This window comes from Chrysemys picta, chromosome 14 (assembly GCF_011386835.1).
Source record: "Chrysemys picta bellii isolate R12L10 chromosome 14, ASM1138683v2, whole genome shotgun sequence".
Lineage (NCBI taxonomy): Eukaryota > Metazoa > Chordata > Testudines > Emydidae > Chrysemys > Chrysemys picta.
The window spans coordinates 37,086,003-37,107,625 of NC_088804.1; the positions used below are offsets into that span (position 1 = coordinate 37,086,003).

At 37.9% G+C, this 21,623-nt stretch overlaps 1 protein-coding gene across 3 annotated transcripts in view; it reads left to right on the forward strand.

Annotated features, from left to right (window-relative positions):
• USP10 (ubiquitin specific peptidase 10) overlaps window positions 1-21,623 on the forward strand; it is a 72,068-nt gene that overhangs the window by 36,553 nt on the left and 13,892 nt on the right. For all 3 annotated transcript variants that reach the window (XM_005292292.5, XM_042852117.2, XM_005292293.5), the window contains 6 exons: window positions 9,075-9,166; window positions 15,434-15,543; window positions 16,056-16,111; window positions 18,284-18,387; window positions 18,729-18,828; window positions 20,578-20,758. In XM_005292292.5, coding sequence (XP_005292349.1) covers window positions 9,075-9,166; window positions 15,434-15,543; window positions 16,056-16,111; window positions 18,284-18,387; window positions 18,729-18,828; window positions 20,578-20,758 — 643 coding nt within the window. The remainder of the gene's footprint in view (window positions 1-9,074; window positions 9,167-15,433; window positions 15,544-16,055; window positions 16,112-18,283; window positions 18,388-18,728; window positions 18,829-20,577; window positions 20,759-21,623) is intronic.

The following is a 21,623-nucleotide window of genomic DNA, read 5'->3' on the forward strand; positions in this document are numbered from 1 at the left end:
AAGAAGCAGGCAGCATTATCTCCTGCAAATTGTACCCAGCCTTGTTTGTCTGAGTGATTGGCTGACCAATAAGTAGGACTGGGTGGACTTTGTAGGCTCTAAAGTTTTACATTGTTTTATTTTTGAATGCAGATTTTTTTGTACGTAATTCTACATTTGTAAGTTCAACTTCTGTGATAAAGAGATTGCACTGGTCACCTAATTGTATGAGGTGAATTGAAAAATACATTTTTTGTTTTTTTCAGTGCAAATATTTGTAAAAAAAATAGAGCACTGTACATTTTGTATTCTGTGTTGTATTTCAAATTAGTATATTTGAAAATGTAGTAAACATCCAAAAATATTTAAAATAAATGGTATTCTATTCTTTAACAGCGAGATTAATCGCAATTAATTTCATTAATCGCTTGACAGCCCCCCCAAAAAAGAAAATTTAGTGTTTCAGTAAGCAGTCAAAACAACCCTACCTGCATTTGTGTGGATTCGTAATCCCCCACATCTGGAGAGGCTTTCTTTAAACAATATAAAATAAAATCACCTCTTATTTGTAACCAATGAACAGGCCTGAGCAAAGAGAAACCTCAGCCCAATGATACTTTGTGGGTAAAGATATAAATTTATAAAAAATAGGGGCTTTGGCCAGAAGTGCCATCATATCCATAGCTATAACGAAATATGCTAAAATATATGTTCTGGTAAAATTGAATAAGAATTTGCAAAATATGTAATACCTAATTAATTGTCCTTCAAGACTTCTAAGACTTCAAGAGACTCAGTCCATGGGTATTTACTTTTCCCAAAATGTTGTCATATGAATCTGCAAAGTAGAATGCATTATGTAAAAATGCTTGCACACAATCCTGTTGATATGCCATTAACCAATCTATAAGTAAACTGGAAACTAGTGTGTGGACAATTTCTAATGAAAGATTATCTGTATTTGGGAGTTTTCTACTCTAACCAGAAATTGACCGAGGGCTTTCTATCCCAAACCAGCAGGACTACTTGTGGAGGTAAATAGTCTATTTTTTCCCTGTCATTAGTGGTTCTGTTTGAGGCTTGTAAGTAGTAGTCTCACTCACTAAAGATACTTACGATCTGTAATTTTGCCTCAGGGCGGGGGCAAATCCTACATGACTTATTCACACATGTAGTCTTATTTGCTTACGTGGAACTACTCGCATAAGACGATCAGTGTTTGGCTCTTGAAATCTCATGGTACTGACCTAGCCCAGCTCTGCTTTGCTTTTAAACTAGATGAGATCAGACATATTCAGAGTAGCACAGAAATGGCTGTTTAAAGAGAACCTGTCAACTTTAAAATTATACTACAGTCTCATTTTTTCCCAAATATTGTTGTAACACCTAAAATATTATAAGTGAAAGAAATTACAGGAACTGTTCTTTAGTTTGTTGTTGATTTGAAAGCACTTCGTTTTGTCATTTTGGTTATTTTCTCTGTATAGCCAGATACTATTTTTTCCCCCTGCTTATATGTATCTTTCACCACGGAAGAGGAGAGAAAAATGTATTTTTTTGAAAATTATTATAAAACTGCAAAGTTGGCAACCGGTACTTAAACGGATATAGTCCTTGAAATTACTTTTAATTTTTTTAAAGTGATTAGATTAAATTGACTAGATGTAAAGCATCCAGCAATTGACTCAATACCAACATTGTTATTCCTGTATTTATTTTATCACAAGATGCACTTATACTTTGGTTATATATTATTTGAGTTTTCTTACCCCGTTAACTTTAAAATGTGTTAAACTGCACTGTGGGTAACAAGTTTAAAAATTATGAAGGTTATTGCTGTAGTAAAATGGTGAAGAACAATTTGACTTTACCCTTTACCCCTTTGACTTAAAGGGCCATTGGAAAATATATAGGTTCATTTTCAGGTTTGCAGTTAATTGTTTTTGAAAGGTTTTACAAATACTGTGGCTCTAGGGTCACAGGCAGCAGATGAGCATTAAGCTCTCATTTAAAAAAGTCAAAAAATTTATTTTGTTAAAAAGTTCATAAAAAATGGTGTCGTAAAATAGTGAGATTTAACATTTATATTTTGTGAAACTGAATTTTTAACTTTTATTTAAGATGTGATTTTTTTGAATTGTGTGTTGAGTACTTTAAAAGGATAGCTGAGTTAAAAAAACTTTTAAAACAAATTCCCCTATTTTCAGCTCTTAACAGTTGGAGTAAGTTAGAGCAGTCTTGGGGTTTCTCCATCTGTTCTGTGGATCAGCTCTACATAGAGCTGCAATAAAAACAAAGCCACCTGGATGTACCTGATCAGCCAGACCATAGAATGTAGCTCAATGGGTGGTGGAGTAGGTTTGTCTATCATATACGTAAATATACACACATTTAACTTTTTGTAATTTGTTAATACAAATAAGTATATCCAAAATATATGTACCAAAAACTTTAAAAAACCTCATGTCACTAAAATTTTAAATACTTTTAATGTTAAAATAATAAATTTTCTATTGATGTTTAGGTTCTCTAATGTTATTTTAAAAACATAAATCTGAATTTGGGGCCTAAATTGACCTAATGGCATACCTTTAAGTCTGTCATGCAGTCAGTCTAAAACTAACACAGTATTTCATATGCTTTGAGCTTAGTGGTTATATTTACCTGCTGACGCGGCAGGTTTGGCCGATCGCGGCCCCCACTGGCTGCGGTTCACCGTCCCGGGCCAATGGGGACAGCGGGAAGTGGTGCGGGCCGAGGGATGTGATGGCCACGGCTTCCCGCTGCCCCCATTGGCCCAGGACGGCGAACCGCGGCCAGTGGGGGCCGCGATCGGCCGAACCTGCCACGTCAGCAGGTAAATAAACTGGCCCGGCCCGCTAGGGTGCTTACCCTGGCAAGCTGCGTGCCGAACGTTGCCGACCCCTGTTCTAATATTTGTATTAGGCTTTTATGATTTTGGCCCAATCTGACATGGTGGTGAGTTCTGGCTTTAGGGGGAGGTAAGAGCGTTTATCAGCTTATCACTTCATCTAACTGGGCCCGTTAATGTTTTGTAATTTTACATTTTAAGTGATTTAAAGTAGCAGCGTTGTGCAGTTTAATGACAAATCTGACCGACTTTAAAATTGTTATAATACCATAGGGAATTTACATTAGATTCTAAATACCTCTTATCAAAACAATGAATTGTTCTGTCTAAAAAAAAAAAAACTTTCTAAAAATCCTTTTATCAGTGATAGTGTACACACAAAGTTGAAAAGTCTCTGGAACAAAGATTTTTAACCCCCCCCCCCCCCCCCCAATTAATAGGCAAACATACCTTTTTTTCTTTTGAGGGGATATTGCATAGAGTAGAGAGTAGGAATCACTTAATAGTAATTTTAAAATCACAAGTCTTCTTACAAAGTGTATGACTGGCTGAAACTTGGTGTGTTGATCTTAAACCTCTTAGTATCAACCCTAATCTGGAGGGACTACTTTGAGAGGAGAGAGGATAGTTCAGTCTCCGTGTTGATTGGATCCACATCATATGTGCATGCCATGGTGGCTTAGTTGTGTATAACCAACTCAGTTCATATAATAATAGTCAAATTGTGCCATGTATGTGTACACGAGCCACATAGTGTCTTGTTCATCTTGCGATAGTGAATATTGCTATTAAGCCATTTTGTATCAGTTAGTACTAGGGCTGTCAATTAATCGCAGTTAACCTACGCGATTAACTCAAAAATTAATCGCAGTTTTAATCGCACTGTTAAACAATAGAATACCAATTGACATTTATGAAATATTTTGGATATTCAACATTTTCATATATATTGTATTCTGTGTTGTAAATGAAATCAAAGTGTATAATATTTTTGATTACAAATATTTGCAGTGTAAAAATGATAAACAAAATAAATAGTATTTTTCAATTCTCCCCATAGAATTGTAGTGCAATCTCTTGGTCATAAAAGTGCAACTTACAAATGTAGGTTTTTTGTTTTGTTACATAACTGCCATGCAAATGCCTGTTCTCACTTTCTGGTGACATTGTAAATAAGAACAGGGAATCATTTATCTCCTGAAAATGTAAATAAACTTGTTTGTCTTAGCAATTAGTTGAACAAGGAGTAGGACAGAGTGGACTTGCAGGCCCTAAAATTTTACATTGTTTTATTTTTGAATGCAGTTTTTTTTACATAATTCTACATTTGTAAGTTCAACTTTCATGATAAAGAGATTGCACTATAGTACTTGCAAATACTTCCAATCAAAGATAAATATAAAATGAGCACTGTACACTTTGTATTCTGTGTTGTAATATAAATCAATATATTTGAAAATGTAGAAAGCATCCAAAAATATTTAAATGGTATTCTATTATTGTTTAACAGTGCAATTAATCGCGATTAAATTTTTCAATCGCTTGAAAGCCCTAGTTAGAACCAGTTACCCAAGATAAAAGGCCTTACCAGTCACTTTAACTTCCAGCACCTCTGTTGCTTACATCAACAAAATATGTTGGTCTGAAGCTGGTAATGGTCTCAATGAACATGTAATAGGTATGGTTATGGTGCTTCTTCGGGATCAGTTCTTCCACAAGTGCCTTTATCTTCTGACTGTCATCTTACCCCCTTTCCTGATATCAGAAGAAATGTGGGAACATAGACTTGTAGGTTAATTTTCCAACAAACTTTCATTCCATTAATTTTGGCAAGATTTATTTTCTTTACCAAAAGAGTTAAGTCAAATAACTTATATTGCTGTATCATAAGTGAACTTACATTAAAATTTAGCTTTACACATACTGAATATCATTAGAATATTGTTACAATAGTTTATTTATAGGCATTTTGAGACTAAAATCCCCATTCTTAAATTATCCTTTGCTATTTCATTCTTGTTTCAAAATGACTGCAAGATTTTAAATAAATCTGTACTACTATTCTTCCACCAGGTGGGAGCAGAGACACATTTCATAATAGGTGTGTTTGTAATGTAACAAAATAACAATATGATTATATTCCGTTTTCTTTAGCAGCTTGGATTTTGGTAACTGTTTTTCAAAGGGAAGAGTTCACAGTAGAAATTACTCTCCAATCAAAAGGAGACTGTCTCTAGTAACAGCTGGCTTAATTGTAATAAAGTGATTGTTATAATATAGAGAGCTTCTGTGTGAATACTGGCCATTCAACTGAGAATCTAAATACCTCATTAAAACTTGTAATCACTGTGGTTTTCTGATCTTATGGGAAAAGATAATTACTAATCTTGATTATTGGCTGTAAGTGCTGAAGAACATTTTAAAACTTTGGATGTGAAATACGTTAAAGTGCTGTTAGGGGGGGTTGTATAAGTACATACAAATGTGTGTAAAATATTAAAAGAATTTCATTTTATTTTTTTTAATTAATTCCCTTTGCCTAGCTCTGCTGTGCTCCATTTCAGGTCCTGATTCTCTTCTCCCTAGGTGGACATAACTGTATACTAATTATGTCAAACTTTTATTTCTGTCTTGTCATCTGATTTCCCCAGGAATCTCTGAGAACATCCCTCTCCCCCCCCCCCCCCCCATCTTGTGGTTCAAACCTAGGACTAGGAATCAGGAAATCTAGGTTCTGTTTCTAACATTCACATAGATATGTGTGTGACCTTGGTCAGGTCACTTTTTTGTGCCTCAGTTTCACCAACTGTTAAATGGGGACTTAACCTCACAAATCACCTGTGAGGTCTAACTTAAAGTTTGTAAAGTATTTTTACCTCAGATAGAAGGTGCTATAGTAGTGCCAAAGAATCATTGCATAATCTTTTAGGGGCCTTTGTGATTTTAACCCTCTGCCTTCTAGAAGAAGGTTCTATAAAGCTTAAACATGCTGCTTGTTGAGTGAAGTAATTAATTTTGCTCCAAGGGCTGACACGGGCACTGCTACTGCCATCCTAAGGACACAAGACTCAGGGCTAGAAATGAAGGATGGCAGAGTTAGGCCAGTGGGATGCCTTGGAAATATGAAATTGAAATGTGTTTTCATATCACACCATTGTAGATATTGGTTTAATTTTAGGGTTGCTCACAATTGTGGTCCTGCTGGGACTCTTTGTCCACCTGAAAAGTATTTGCCATTGAAACTTTCAATGTCCTTCAACTCTGGGTTATAGTTAATCATAAGATGTAGTAAAATCATTATTTAATGGGTATTTTTAAATTAAAAAATGGAATGCTAACTCTGCCTAGATAGCGTCTGTTAACTTATTTTGGATGGATAGAGGATATCCACTCTGTTTTAAAGTGTCTATTTCTTTTCTTTTGCTAGTATGTTAAGCTTTGAACTGACCTCTTATTTAAAGGATGGTATTGATTAGAGAGAATTAGAAATAGACACATGTTAATACTTGATAAATTTTCCAGCAATTGGATTGAAATCATAACAAGATTCTCAAAACTACATGTTTTAAAAACATACTCTGAAACACAAGTGGAATTTATTTGTCTAGATCAGTGGTTCTCAATTTTTTTAATGCCATGACCCTATGTTAGAATATAAAAATTGTCCGTAGTCTCCCACCTATTTAGTCATAAAGAAAGGGGAAGAGAGTGTTTGTAAACCCACTTCTCCCTGGCCGCACCTCCTTCAGGTTAAAGCAGAGTGTTTTTTTATTTCCTGGAGATGTTCTAGATCTAAACATTGTTTCCAAAACCAACTTCATGGCCACCAAAGGATGCTAAAGATCCTAGCATTACTGGTTGTTTCTTTAGTTTACTTCTGACTGTAAGTTTAATTTATGTTTAAAGAAGATAATGGTGAGGAATGAAATAAACATTTTTCACAAATTCCAAACTTCAGTATTGATGTTAGAATGGAACATTCTAGGACAGAGTCTTAGTTTAGCTTTTATATAAACTGAAAGTGTTTAGAGAATATCAGGAAGCATTTTTCCTAATTTACTACTTTGAAACTTTCTGTGTTTTAATGTGATGTAGAAGAGAGGTGATATATTATCAGAATGGCAATTTCTTTTTAAGTATGGAAAGGTACTTTTTGAAGTGCAAATTGTTGTTTTGTAATAGATAAAATTCGTAGAGACTTGTACCAGAAATTTTAAGGTACAACTTAAGAAAGCTTTAAGGGGAAGATAATGTGTTTAGCAAACACACTTAAATTAAATATTTAATCTATTAACTAAATGTTTTTAAAAGCTTAAACATTTATAAATCATGCAGCATCAAAGTGTGATATATTTATACTTCCTTTTATTCACAATAAAATATTTTATATGATAATGTCTAAACTTTAAAAGCTAAAATCTTTCCTTCTAAACAATTTTTAGGGACCTTTCTGTTTCCTGCTGCCTCTTAATATAATTGTTAATTGGATTGTTGAAAGATTTAACTGTTTGGTAGTTTCCAGTATATATTGTTATGATATGAACTAACTTTGTGGTGAAAGTACTAAATTAAAATAGTAAAGAATAGTATTACCAATGGGGCACTGGATTTAGGTAAAAGGACCTGGATTTTATTTGTGGTTCTGCCACTTACCTGTTGTGTGATTTTTGGGCAGGTCACTTCACCTCTTTGTGCTTTCATTTCTCCTCTCACCCTTTGTCTCTCTCGTCTATTTAGATATGCTTGCTGTGAACGTGTTAGGTCTGATCTGCGTTAAAAAGTTAGGTTGACTCAGCTATGTCACTCAGGGATGTGAATAATTCACAACACATAGAGACCTAATTGTTCCTGGTGTAGACAGCATTAGGTTGATGGAAAAATCCATCTGTTTACCTAGCTACTGCCTCTTGTGGAGGTAGATTACCTATGCTAATGGGAGAACCCCACATCTAATCCTGTGTAGGTACTGAAATAAATGGCTATATTTACAAAAGTGCTCATCCCCTGTTTTTCTCACTTTCGCAAATGTGATCGCCTTATTTTGAAGCCTAAGTGGAAGCTGAGCAGTTTTGGAAAGGTGACCCTAATGATGGATGGTGAGCACTTTTGAAGATCTTGGCCCCATTTTTAAAACGTAGGGGACAAGAGACACAGATGGGTATTTATGTAAATCAATGTGTTGTGCTTTCTTTGTTGCTCTGAAACAGCTAGTAACTAACATGCATTATGTTAATATCAGTCCATGCTGGTGCACAAAGATATTTTGGGTACAAAATTGTGTACATTAAACTGAAACAACTGTCAATTTCAGTTCCATTCAAACTAAGAGAGAAGTTTGCTAATTGTTCAATAAAATTGGCTAAATATCCAATAAAATTGGTTGCAGGGGATTACAACTAACGGAGATTTATATATTTTTTAAAAAAATATATGCATACTGAAGTCTTGTCATTGTTTTATAAGATCGTAGGAGTAGGAAAAGCCTTATTAAAGATTTGATATTAATCCTCACCCAAACTGGAGATAATCTTTCACTGAAAAGGATGTATCTGATATTATACTGTTATGCTGAGGAGTACTGCAGACTGCATCTTTGAGGTTGGATGTGAACGGACCCTTTAATTAATATAACTTTCAAGAATGAATTAATCAGAAGCCAGCAATCTAAGAGATAAGGGGGTTGTGAACTTTCTCCGGAATTTGGGCTAAGTGTATGCAGGGCTTTTTTTTTGTTTGTTTTTTTGTTTTTTGGAGCATTGGTGTGTGTGCGCACGCGCGCGCAGAGGCAAAAAAAGCAAGAAAGCCAAGCAGTAGCTGGTGAGCATAGTGTGATCCTTGAAAAACCTTGAGAGTATGCTTTTGGGTCTGTTGGCTAAAGAGGCTTGCAGCTGTAAGCTAAGAAACTGCTTCTTTTGTTCTTGAGTCTTTCTGAATTCAAAGAAGCGGGACATGTACATTATTTGCATCTGAGAAAATACCAGACTCCATCAATTTCTACATCGAACTGGAACATCCATAGGGCCCTAATCTTTGACTAGCTGTGTGGGTCAAAAAGGGGCAACAGTACTTTAAATTTAGCCAAAAACAGGCTTTGAGGCAGAAAAATTTGTTGTTGATAGGAATTGAGAGGGGTGATTTGCATTGTATAGCTGAATTAACTTGGTGTTTGCTAGTTACCTTGTACATTTCCTTGATGCTAAACTTAATATTTTTAATTCTACAGAATTACTGGAGAATGTAAAATTAATACATAAACCAGTATCTTTGCAACCACGAGGGCTGATCAATAAAGGAAACTGGTGCTATATCAACGCTGTATCCTTACCTTGGGGAAAATGAAATCTAATTTAAATTCATTAATTTGTATAGTATGGTAATTGTCAGTGTTATGTAGAATACACAATAGACCTGCAGCATTAGATTGACAGTGGTTCTAATTAGCTGCATTAACTGTCTGAATTACCAGTATTGCATACAATTAAAAAAAATTTGTACACTTCAACTATGACTACTGTATGTTGCAAAAGTCCTTATGGTTGTATACCAAAAGAAATAGTGGGTTCTTCTTTGAGGAGTGTCCCTGTGGGTGCTCCACTGCAGGTGTTGGTGCGTCCCCGTGCCTTTGATCGGAGAATTTGAGCAGCAGTGCTCGTCTGGGTTGCGCATGCACTCTCCCCGTCTCGTGCTGTTGTTGGCGCTTATCTAGTGCCACGAGACTCGACCCTCCTCAGTTCTTTCTCAACTATCCTTGGCCTGAGACGAAGCTCCCAGCAGTGTTAAGACTGATAGCTATACTTAGAATTTAGAATAGTTTAGAGTAGTCTTTAGTACCCTACTTAGGTTTACTTATCCCTTTTCCCCCGTTTATATTCTTTTTCCCTGTTTATATATCCACTTCACCTCTGGCCCCTCCATTCTCTAGTGAGGAAGAAGATACTGAAGAGGAGGGTGCCTTCTCATCTCAGCACTCCTCTCCCATTCAATCTACTGCAGCTCTGGGTCCACCTGTACAGTCTTAAAATCCATCACAGGGTTGACACTCCCCATGGATGTCACTGCTTACGCCATTCCCCACTCAGTGGCCCTCCTGGCAACCCTGGGTCGCATACAGGAGATAGTACCCCAGACTCCCCCACAACCCCAGTTGCTCCACCTTCAGAACCCCCTGAGGAGAGCGTTGAACAGGAGGAAGCCTGGGATCAGGATACATCTCCAACATTTCTTCCTTGTCCCTGGACAAGGCCATAATGCCACTGCCACCTACATTTGCGGACAATTTTAAAATCTTTCAAGAACTCTAAAAGAATCACTGATACAAACGATTGGACATTCTCCCTATAGCCTCCTCATCTAAAATTGTGCTTCTCATAAATGACACATTCATGCAGCCAGCCAAAAACATATGGCAAATCCCGACTATGATACCTCCCACCTGCAAGTGACCAGATAAGTACTACATTCCCCCTACTGGACTAAACTTCTTATTTTCTCACCCCGCACCGAATTCAGTACCCAGATCCACTCCTTACGACAAAGAGTGGAAACGTTTGGATCTTTTTGGCTGCAGGGCCTATTCATATGGCACTCATCAGTTCCGGATTGCCACTTATGCTGCCTTAATAGCAAAATACAACCACACAAATTATTCCAAACTTGCTGAGTTTATTTACATCATGCTGGAGAACAAGAGAGTCCAATTTAAGTCCATAATTTTGGAGGGCCAACTCTTATCCAGAACCGTCTCTAGATGCAGCCAGGACAGCAGCACGCTCCACGGACACTGCCATAATTATGTGCCAGGTTTCATGGCTCCATTGGTCTGGCTTCCCAAGGGAGGTTCAATCCACTGCCAAGGACCTCCCATTCAATGCCAGAAGCTGTTGATGGCAAAAACTGATGAATCACTTCATACCCTGAAAGACTCAAGGGTGATGCTCCGCTCCCTGAGTATATACACCCCTAAGTCAAAAAGAAAACAGGGTAAATACTACCCCACACAGCGCGCAAGGTCTGGCCCATGCGCCTCACTACAGAGGTACTATGACATACAACGGCAAAGACAGAAGCCTCCAAAGCATCGCCAACCTCCAGCCCAATCATGGACATCCCACCCGCCCTCTGCAAAACAACAATTTGGAGGGTTTGGTCAAGGACCCAAAAGACCTCCCCCATTCTTCAGTATTGATGCCATCATTAACCATCCCCTGTTTTGGATACTGGTTGACCCCTTTCTACCCTGTGTGGCAATCCATCACCATGGACAAATGTGTTCTGGAGATAATCCATTCAGGCTATACAATACCATTCATCTCTATCGCCACCACCCATCCTCCCTCCTAATCCCTCTTCAGGGATCCCTCTCATGAAGACCTATGGCAAGAAGTAAACCACCTCCTACATCTGGGCACTGTGGAACACATACCATCACAACACAGAAGGGGAAGGGCTTTTAGTCCCACTACTTTTTAACCCAGAAAGAGAACGGAACATGGAGGCCTAGCTTAGACCTCAGAAAACTCAACAAATTTGTAAGGGTCCAATGGTTCAGGATGGTCACATTAGCAACAATAATACCAACACTGGAGTGGGGGGACTGGTTTTCAGCCCTTGACCTCCAAGATGCCTATTTTCATGTAACCATATATCTCGCGCACAGGAGGTTCCTAAAGTTTACTCTGGGCACAGAACATTGTATTGATAAAGTTCTGCCATTTGGCCTGTCGAAAGTACTTTGTTTGTTTTTTCAAAGTGCTTGTGGTAGTGGTGTGACACAACTCCACAGACAGGGAGTGACAGTTTTTCCCTATCTGGACGATTGTCTGTTAAAGGCACCCACCGAGGCAAATGCCATAGACACTACGCAGATGACAATCACACTTTTCTCACAGCTGGGACTACAAATCAACATACAAAAATCAGTACTAACACCCGTGCAGAAACTGGACTTCATCAGGGCGCATCTTGACACTCTAGAGGCAAAAGTGTCACTACCAGTGACCAGATTTCTCACTACAGATATTGGCATGGACTTGCCTCCAACTACTAAGCCATATGGTGGCAACCACATTTGTGGTACGACGCGCATCTTCACATGCGCTGCCTTCAGGGCTGGCTAAGAATGGTTTACATACCACACAGACACAGCCTAAACAGACGCCTCATAATGCCATTCAGAGTCAAAGACTCGCTACGCTGGTGGACGCAATCCAACAATGTGTGCGTGGGAGTTCCTTTCACACAGACTTCCACCTTCATTGATTCTCACAACCAACGCCTCCTTGACTATTATGTCTGTCCAACCAGTGGGAGAGTTAGGAGTCCTCATGGCACATTTATCTTATACTGTCTTCTTCAAAGGTAAGGTCACCCTAAGATCTCATCCTAAATTTTTATCTAAAGTGCCCTCCTCTTTCCACCTGAGACAACCAATCCATCTTCCCTCATTCTTCCCCAAACCTCATGGGAGTAAACCGGAGTCAGTATTACACACGCCTTAGCGTTCTACCTTGAGAGAACCAAGACCTTCAGAAAGTTACCAAAACCTCAGTTACTGCACAGGGTGAAGAACCTTCTTTCCTTCGAGGAGCATTCCTGTGGGTGCTCCACTTCAGGTGACTGGCGAGCAGTGCCCCTCAGTGGATGGAAGGGGCTTTGAAGTTGCATGAGTAATTGATAATACCCTAAGTCCTACCAATGCATCCAATCTCGAGCTCTGATCTATCGCATAGTGTTTTGTAAAGGTGTTCATGGACGCCCAGGTGGGTGCTTTATATATGTTCATGGTGGGCACACTATTGAGAAAAGCTGCTGAGACTGATAATGTCCTGGCAGAGTGGGTTCGGATCTTCAGTGGGGGTTGTATGTCATGCTGTTGGTAGCATAGGTGAATGCATTCAGAAATCCATTTGGACAGCCTCTGCTTGGAAATGGCGGAACCTTTATATTGTTCCAAAATTGAAATTAAAAGATCTCTGAGATAGTGTCCTGTGGGTGCTTCACTACCCACCCTTCTCCTCTCTACTTCAGAGTTCAATCTATGGACTCAGGGTGAAAAAGGAACTGGGGGGGGGTGTCTGGTTGCACGGTACTAGATAGGCTCCAACAAAGGCGTGAGACGGGGGAGAGCGCATGCACAACCCAGACAACTGCTGAAATTCTCCAATCAAAGATGCAGGGATGCACCAACACCTGAAATGTAGCACCCACAAAGGCACCATCTCGAAGACCTCATTTACTGCACAGGGTGATTAACCTTCTCTTTTCAGGTGAACTAAAAAAAAAAAAAGAGAGAGAGAAATACAAGACATGTACTAGTCTTCTATATCATACCCTCATAGATTTGTCTGTTTCATTCCATTCATTCATTTATGAGAAGCTATCTGTCCTAAGACATGATTAAATAGGTATATTCAGATTTGACTATTTGGTTTTGTTGTTGACATGGGATTTTTTTTGTTCATTTATTTGGAATTTTTTGAGGCGCAACCTCCAGTGAGGCCTGATGAACAAGACACAAATGCCATCTTGCTTTGTTTTGTGGCTCCTCTCTGCAATAGCTTTTCAGATAAGATCTTTCAGACTATCAGACTAAAACTGTAGTTTTACATTGTTGGGAACAGTCAGAGGGAAGTTTTGCACAAGTTCTTTCCTTTTCCTAAACTATATAGCACACTTACCTTTATTTGAAATGTAAACATTAAAAATTAGGGCTGTCAATTAATCGCAGTTAACTCATGCGATTAACTCAAAAAAATTAATTGTGATTAATCTGTTTTAATTGCACTGTTAAACAATAGAATACCAGTTGAAATGTATTAAATATTTTGGATGTTTTTCTACGTTTTCAAATATATTGATTTCAGTTACAACACAGAATACAAAGTGTACAGTACTCACTTTAAAATACAAGTACTTTATTACTTTTATTACAAATATTTGCACTGTAAAAAAGATAAACAAATGAAATAGCATTTTTCAATTCACCTCATACAAGTACTATAGTGCAATCTCTTTATCGTGAAAGCGCAACTTACAAATGTCTTTTTTTTTGTTACATAACTGCAGTAAAAAACAAAACAACGTAAAACTTTAGAGCCTAGAAGTCCACTCAGTCCTACTTCTTGTTCAGCCAATCACTTCTTATTTACCATGACACCTGAAAGTGAGAACAGATGTTTGCATGGCACTTTTGTAGCTGGCATTGTATTTACATGCCAGCAGGTATTTACATACCAGATCTGCTAAACATTCATATGCGCCTTCATGCTTTGGCTACCATTCCAGAGGACACGCTTCCATGCTGCTGATGCGCATTAAAAAAATAATGTATTAATTAAATTTGTGACTGAATTCCTTGGGGAGAATTGTATATCTCCCACTCTGTGTTTTACCCGAATTCTGCCATATATTTCATTTTATAGCAGTCTCGGATGATGACCCATCACCAGCATGTTGTTCGTTTTAAGAACACTTTCTCTGCAGATTTGACAAAACGCAAAGAAGGTACCAATGTAAGATTTCTAAAGATAGCTACAGCACTCAAACAAAGATTTAAGAATCTGAAGTGCCTTCCAAAATCTGATTGGGATGGGGTATGGAGCATGCTTTCAGAAGTCTTCAAAGATCAACACTCCAGCGCAGAAACTACAGAACCCAAACCACCAAAAAAGATGATCAACCTTATGCTGGTGGCATCTGACTCAGATGATGAAAATGAACATGTTTTGGTCTGCACTGCTTTGGATCGTTATTGAGCAGAACCCACCATCAGCATGGACGCATGTCCTCTGGAATGGTGGTGGAAGCATGAAGTCACATATGAATCTTTAGTGCATCTGGCATGTAAATACCTTGCAACGCCAGCTACAACAGTGCCATGCGAACGCCTGTTCTCACTTTCAGGTGACGTAAATGAGAAGTAGGCAGCATTATCTCCCGTAAATATAAACAAACTTGTTTGTCTGAGTAATTGGATGAAGAAGTAGTAGAACTGAGTGGACTTGTAGGCTCTAAAGTTTCGCATTGTTTTATTTTTGAATGCAGTTTTTTTTACATAATTCAACATTTGTAAATTCAACTTTCATGATAGATTGCACTACAGTACTTGTATTAAGTGAATTGAAAAATATTTTATTTTTACAGTGTGGATATTTATAATAAAAAAAATAAAGTGAGCACTATATACTTTGTATTCTGTGTTGCAATTGAAATCAATATATTTGAAAATGTGGAAAACATCCAAAAATATTTATATAAATAGTATTCTATTGTTTAACAGTATGATTAATCGCAATACATTTTTTTAACTGCTTGACATCTCTAGTTAAAATATGTGACTAGAATAAAACTATATCATGCTATATTGTAGGTTTATTTTCAAGTGACTCTTGTGAATTGAAAGCAGGAGCATTATCTTTTTACAAAATGAGGAAAATCCTTTCATTAATTTAATTGTGATTATTGCATTGGTCCTTTGTATGCAGATAAAGGATTTTACTTCCTGCTCTGCATAAAGTTTGTCGTTGGATATTTAATGTATATCTAGACTATATCTTCTGAATAGCTCCTTAATACAGTGGACAGACACTGCAGGCTTTGGTTGCTTGCCCTCCGATGTATCACCTAATGAAGTCAATTCCAGTGTATTCAAAATCACAGCGGCCATGCACCTCAACACCAATGATAGACAGTTTGTAAGTAATTTGTTGGGAAATCTTTGTATTTACTGTCATTGTTTTAAGTAATTGAACACAAAGATCTAACAAACCATTGTAGTATTGCAGTTGATAAAAATTGATATATAATTACATTCAGTAGGCTATGGGTTTTGATTTGTTTGCTTTTGTAGTTAGCTTCTGGTTAGTGAAGGGAGCAGAATATTTCTTTAAACTTTTGTTCAGGAACATCACTTTAGATATATCAAAGTGTACTGAATCTGCAACAGTAGATTGTAATAAAACTCCTAAAAAGTCCTTAATTAGCCATTTTTACCTTATCAGACTACCAGTGACCATGTTAATTTTCACATATTTGAACCTAATATTACTCACTTTATTATAGTATTATCTTAGCTTGATTTTGGCCAGCTAGGGCCCACTTTGATCTAATATTTTGACTGATTTACATGGAAATCTATCCTGTATAGATAAATAATATTTAGTTAACATGGTGGTGATGCCCAGTTGTTGTTTCCTTTCTATTTCAGTGTTCGTCTAATGAACGAGTTCACTAATATGCCAGTACCTCCTAAAGCAAAACAAGGTGAGTGGGGAAAAAAAGTCTTCAGAATAGATTGCTAAACATCAAATGGTATAAACTCTTTGAGGGCGGGATCCTTTCCTTATTGTGTGTTTTGGGTAGTGCCTGATGTAATGGGATTGGAGTTCATAAGCACTAATGCAATATACATAATTTTCCAAATATGACTTGTGCTGTACCTGAAAAGGGTCCATCACATACATAAGGAAAGAAAAAGCATTTCTCTATGTAATTAAGCTGTCTCATGGGTTTCACATTATCTCAGACTAATCCATTGTATTATGCATTTACAAAAAAACTCTAGTTTTACTTGAGAAATTTATGTACATTTGTTATACTATTCTGGGTTAGATAATTAATGGTAGTGTTTCATACTACAAAAGACACCATGGAAATGAGTCATTAGTTCCAATGACGTCCAAACAGGTGGGATATTTCTTTGGTTTGTCTTTTAGTTTTTGCCTCGGTGAAACAAATCTGTCTGTCTTATGTGATTAATTTTTGGGGTCATTTTAACTACAGATGGTAATCTGTCAGCATAGTTTCTGAGGCCAGATGTCTTCATTAGTTTGAACATTCAGCGTCAATAACTTTTATGGGTTTTTCCCGACCCCACAATTTGCCTGCCTGGTTTTGACCTGCCTCGTCGCCAGTGGTCCCTGTTGAACACGTTCTGGACCGGGCAGTCTTTGTGCAGCCAACCAGTATTGCTGGGGCCTTCGTGACAGCCTTTTGTGCAGCTGTGGTACAATATAGACGATGATGCACATTGTTGATGAATGCCTGCCGACTAGGTTCAGCGGTGGCCTAGAAGAACTGCATCACGCCGCTGAAGATGCCATCGCTTGGCTACACGACTATGCACATGCTAGATAAATAAATGGGTTTTTCCCTAGCTGATATATAATGTAACAAGTGACCTGTTAGTAATAGGAACATAAACCAAGAGACTTAAGAATAGGTTTTCTCTGAGTACAAAGTAGACACAGGGGGAAAAAAAAATCCAGAATTGTAAATTCGTTCATTTTCTCATGTGTTCTGGTCAGCTCAATTTGGTAAAGTGTAAGAGATTAACATCTTTTAAAATACTGACTTGGTGTTAGTTTTTCTGGACCATCTACTGATTCAAGTAGACACATGATTCTTGAGGAAAGTTGCAGAAAAAAAGGCCATATCATAGAGCAGGGGTCGGCAACGTTCGGCACGCGGCTCGCCAGGGTAAGCACCCTGGCGGGCCGGGCCAGTTTTATTTACCTGCTGATGCGGCAGGTTCGGCTGATCGCGGCCCCCAGTGGCCGCGGTTCGCCGTCCCGGGCCAATGGGGGTGGCGAGAAGCGGCGCGGGCGAGCGATGTGCTGGCTGCGGCTTCTTGCCGCCCCCATTGGCCCGGTACGGTGAACCGCAGCCAGTGGGGGCCGCGATCGGCTGAACCTGCCGCATCAGCAGGTAAATAAAACTGGCCCAGCCCGCCAGGGTGCTTACCCTGGCGAGCCGCGTGCCGAACGTTGCCAACCCCTGTCATAGAGATTCTAATCTTAATTTAAGAGAATCTTAGTTGGTCAAAAAGTATTTAAAAATCATTTCTGGATCCTAAAAGCCACGTAAGATCTGTGAAGCCTTTGTAACAAGTGTAAAACAGAAAAAAGGTGTGTGGGATTCAGTTCTTAAACTGCTAGATAAAATACCCGAACTGGATGAAATAGGGAGAGATTGCAGGTGACACTTTGTTAATGCTGATAGTAGCTATTACAATGCTATACTAAAACATGTCTGTTTAAAAAAATAAATAAATAAAACACCACACACCATTTGATAAGTTAGAAGATGAAGATGTTATTTTTGTTTGGGCAGGTTTTGTGGAGTAAAATTAATGCATTTGTGCTAGAGAATGTTCTTATAAAGGGGGGAAATATAAGTTCTTGAAACATTTTTGACATTGAACTTGTTAGTCATTAATACACTTTAATACTTTCTCTGGAAATCATAAAAAATTAAATCTTAATACAGACAGAGTCTTCCTTTTGGTCAAACAGCTCATAACATGTCATTTGAATATGGTTTATTTCAGCTGCTTGGTCATATAACTACTTGGTGAAGCAGTGAGTCTAACTTTCCACTTCATGCTTTCTCAATATTGCTTATTTTGATATTATGTCACTTCTGTTTGCCTTGCAGCTTTAGGTGATAAAATTGCAAGAGACATCCGGCCTGGAGCTGCCTTTGAACCAACATACATCTATAGGCTGCTGACGGTTATCAAGTCAAGCCTGTCAGAAAAGGTGCTGTTTAAAAATCTTTAAAGTGCATGTATCTAACAGTGTACATAAACTAAATTGCATTTCAAAGCAGCCAGTATTCTTAATATTTTTCTTAACAAAATAAAAGCCATAAAATCAGTCCTGTGTTTGTTTCACACACAAAAAATTATATTTCACAGTTAAAGTTAGTTTTTTCTTCCTAGGCTCTGAGTTTTATCATAACTGATAGTGCTGTTTGATACAAAATACCTCACAGTTTCACTAAAGTATCTGAAAATTAAGGGGACAATGTTCTGAATCTGCTTAAAATTGTAGACACCGTACAGCGGTATAATAATTTAAAAAATTAATCTTGTATTCAGGGCAGACAAGAAGATGCTGAAGAATACCTGGGATTTATCCTAAATGGGCTACATGAGGAAATGCTGACCCTAAAGAAACTTCTTTCCCCACACAATGAAAGTAAGCTCGTTGGTAGCAAGCTGAATTCATTTTCAAATACTTAACTGTAATGGTTTTTCTTTTTGGAAGGGTGAAAGGAGGGAGAATGAATTAACTCTAGGAGAGTGGTTTGAACGTGTGGAGAAGATGCCAGTCATGACATAGCACCAGTGGGAGCTTACACAAAAGACAGAAATCTATAGCTTTTATTTTGAACAGTTTTTCATTGTGAAAATCAGTAAATACTGTAGATAGAATGGGACCGTACATGCCAAATTTAATCCTGGAGAGGATTTTTTTGGGGGTGGGGGGGCAAAGATGTAAGGTGTTACAATGAAAGCTACTGAATCAATGAGATGCTTCCCCAGTTAGGTTGGTCATATAGGCATATTGGACTTGATCTCATAACAATAAAGTAGCTTCTTGTTAAAGGTATGAACTCCGTTCCTTAGCTACTGACTTCTGTATTATTAGGGTACCTAACTCAAGTGAGAGTGATCAAAACTCAGGATGATTTACTTTAAAACAGATTTTGCTACCAAGTAGAGCCGTGGTTTCCAACTATTCACAGTATCTGAATTATGGTTTTAAAATTTCTTTCTCTACGTAGTTGATGTATAGTGTAACAGTGTAGCGCAGTGGTGGGCAATCTGTTGCTTCCCGCAGCTCCCATTGGCCAAGAACGGCGAACCGCGGCCACCGGGAGCTGCGAGCAGCTGTGCAAATGTAAACAAATGGTCTGGCGGCCCACCAGCGGATTACCCTGATTGGCCGCAGGTTGCCTACCACTGGTGTAGCTTATGTCAGTGACCTCTGATCAACTGTTGGTTAAGCTCTTGTTGTTTTCTGTACAGCAAGCTTCCTAGACAAAGAATTTTTAATAATTTTGTACCCATTTATAATGGAACATATTAACTGATTTTACTAGTGCTTTGTTGCTGAAGTGAAAAAAATACAAACTGAAAACTCCACATCTTACCCTGAAAGAACTGACAGGATTTACAGTGAATTTAAAAATGGAGCTTTATCTTACAGCAACTGTTTTATTTTTGTTTGTTGGTTGCCCAATTTAAAAATAAAACACCACTACTACAGCAGTACAGTCTTGTCATTATGAATTTTGGTTTTTTTAAGGTTTGGTATCCAATCTTATTTAACTGGGTAAATTCTCTATGATGTAGCACTATCATTTCATATTCCCTAGCTACATTAAGTACATAACTTTCTTTGTTTGGCACCCATACAAATATTTGCTAAACCTTGTGTGTACTGTAAAAATACCCAGGCAACAATGGTGTCTTGATAAGCCAAGGTTTTAATTTTCAAGAACAGCCCTTAACTTTCTAAAGTACAGCCGCAAAGGTTAATTATCTAAAGCTACATTGAACTTACTTGTTTTTTCACGTGTGATTATGTTATGTAGATAAACTGCATTCCATTAAACATTTGAGTATTCCCAGTTGCAAAATGCTCAAGGAATTGTGCAGAATATTGTCTCAAACTTGACTTTTCACAAGTTTTTTTTAAGTAAAATATGAAAGCCTTCTAATCTTCTGATAATTATTCCTATAAAGAGGATAAACTTGAAACCACATCATACAAGTTCTGAATCAAAACTATACCTTTCATTACAACTCCAGACACGTCAGGGACCTATTTCTAATCACTAAAGATAATCCTGTTGTTTACCAGCTCTCTCTCTTTTAAGGAAAAGTTGGGGATTATTTTATTTGTTTAAATCAATATCTACACACTTTTCTTCTTCTTAAGAAATCTGTGTTTCCAATGGTCCTGAGACGCAATCTGTAAATGAAGAGGAGGATCAGGATGAACAAGGAGAAGGTAGTGAGGATGAATGGGAACAAGTCGGGCCCCGCAACAAATCATCAGTTACTCGACAGGCTGACTTTGTTCAGACTCCTATTACAGATATTTTTGGTGGTCACATAAGGTATGGTACCTTTTATTAGACTATTTTTAATACAGTAAATGATACTCTTTTGCAGTTGTGTGGCGGCATGGGCTGCATTGCCTTCACCCATAAATTTTTCCATTGCTTTGCAACTGAGAAGATACACAGCCACCGAAGACTGCACCATTATTCCATGACCAGTTTTTGGTGGTTTAAAAAAGGAAATGTGACTAGTCCACAAAGGCCAGGGAAGCTTAACATCCTAATCATGAAACAGTCTTCCAGAAGAGAGAGTTCAAAAGACTTCATGTCATTGTGTAGGTTAGTTCCCAAAAATCAGTTTGTGGTCTGTCACATAATAGGTGCATCTTGTTATATGTTTTACAGAGCAAAGGTTGGCTTGAAGAACAGAGATCTACAACAATTGTTTTTGAATATAAGTTGAAAAAATACATATACTTTCATGCAAGGATCTAAAGAACTTTACAATAATTAAATAGTTCAGGTTTAGAACTGTCTTGTGAAGTGCTAGCCCTTTTTATATGTGGATTAACAGATATAGTGAGTGTCTGGTGTAGTTCACAAAGACAGTGAGTGGAGAAAAATGGGAATAGAACTCAAAAGACATGACTGTCAGACAGGACTTGCTGCGGCCGGGGGGAGAGGCGCCCCTCCCCCCAACCCAGCCCTGAGCCCCCTCCCACACTCTGAACCCCTCGGCCCCACCCTCACCATATGAATTGTGTTATGTGCACCAGTATGGAGGTGATGTATCACATCACCTCCATATTGGTGCACGTAACAAAATTCATTCCACACATGCATGGGAAAAATTAGAGGCAACACTGACTGTCAGTTCTTTAGACAATACTGCTTCCCAGAAGCAAGAAAGACTAAGGCTATT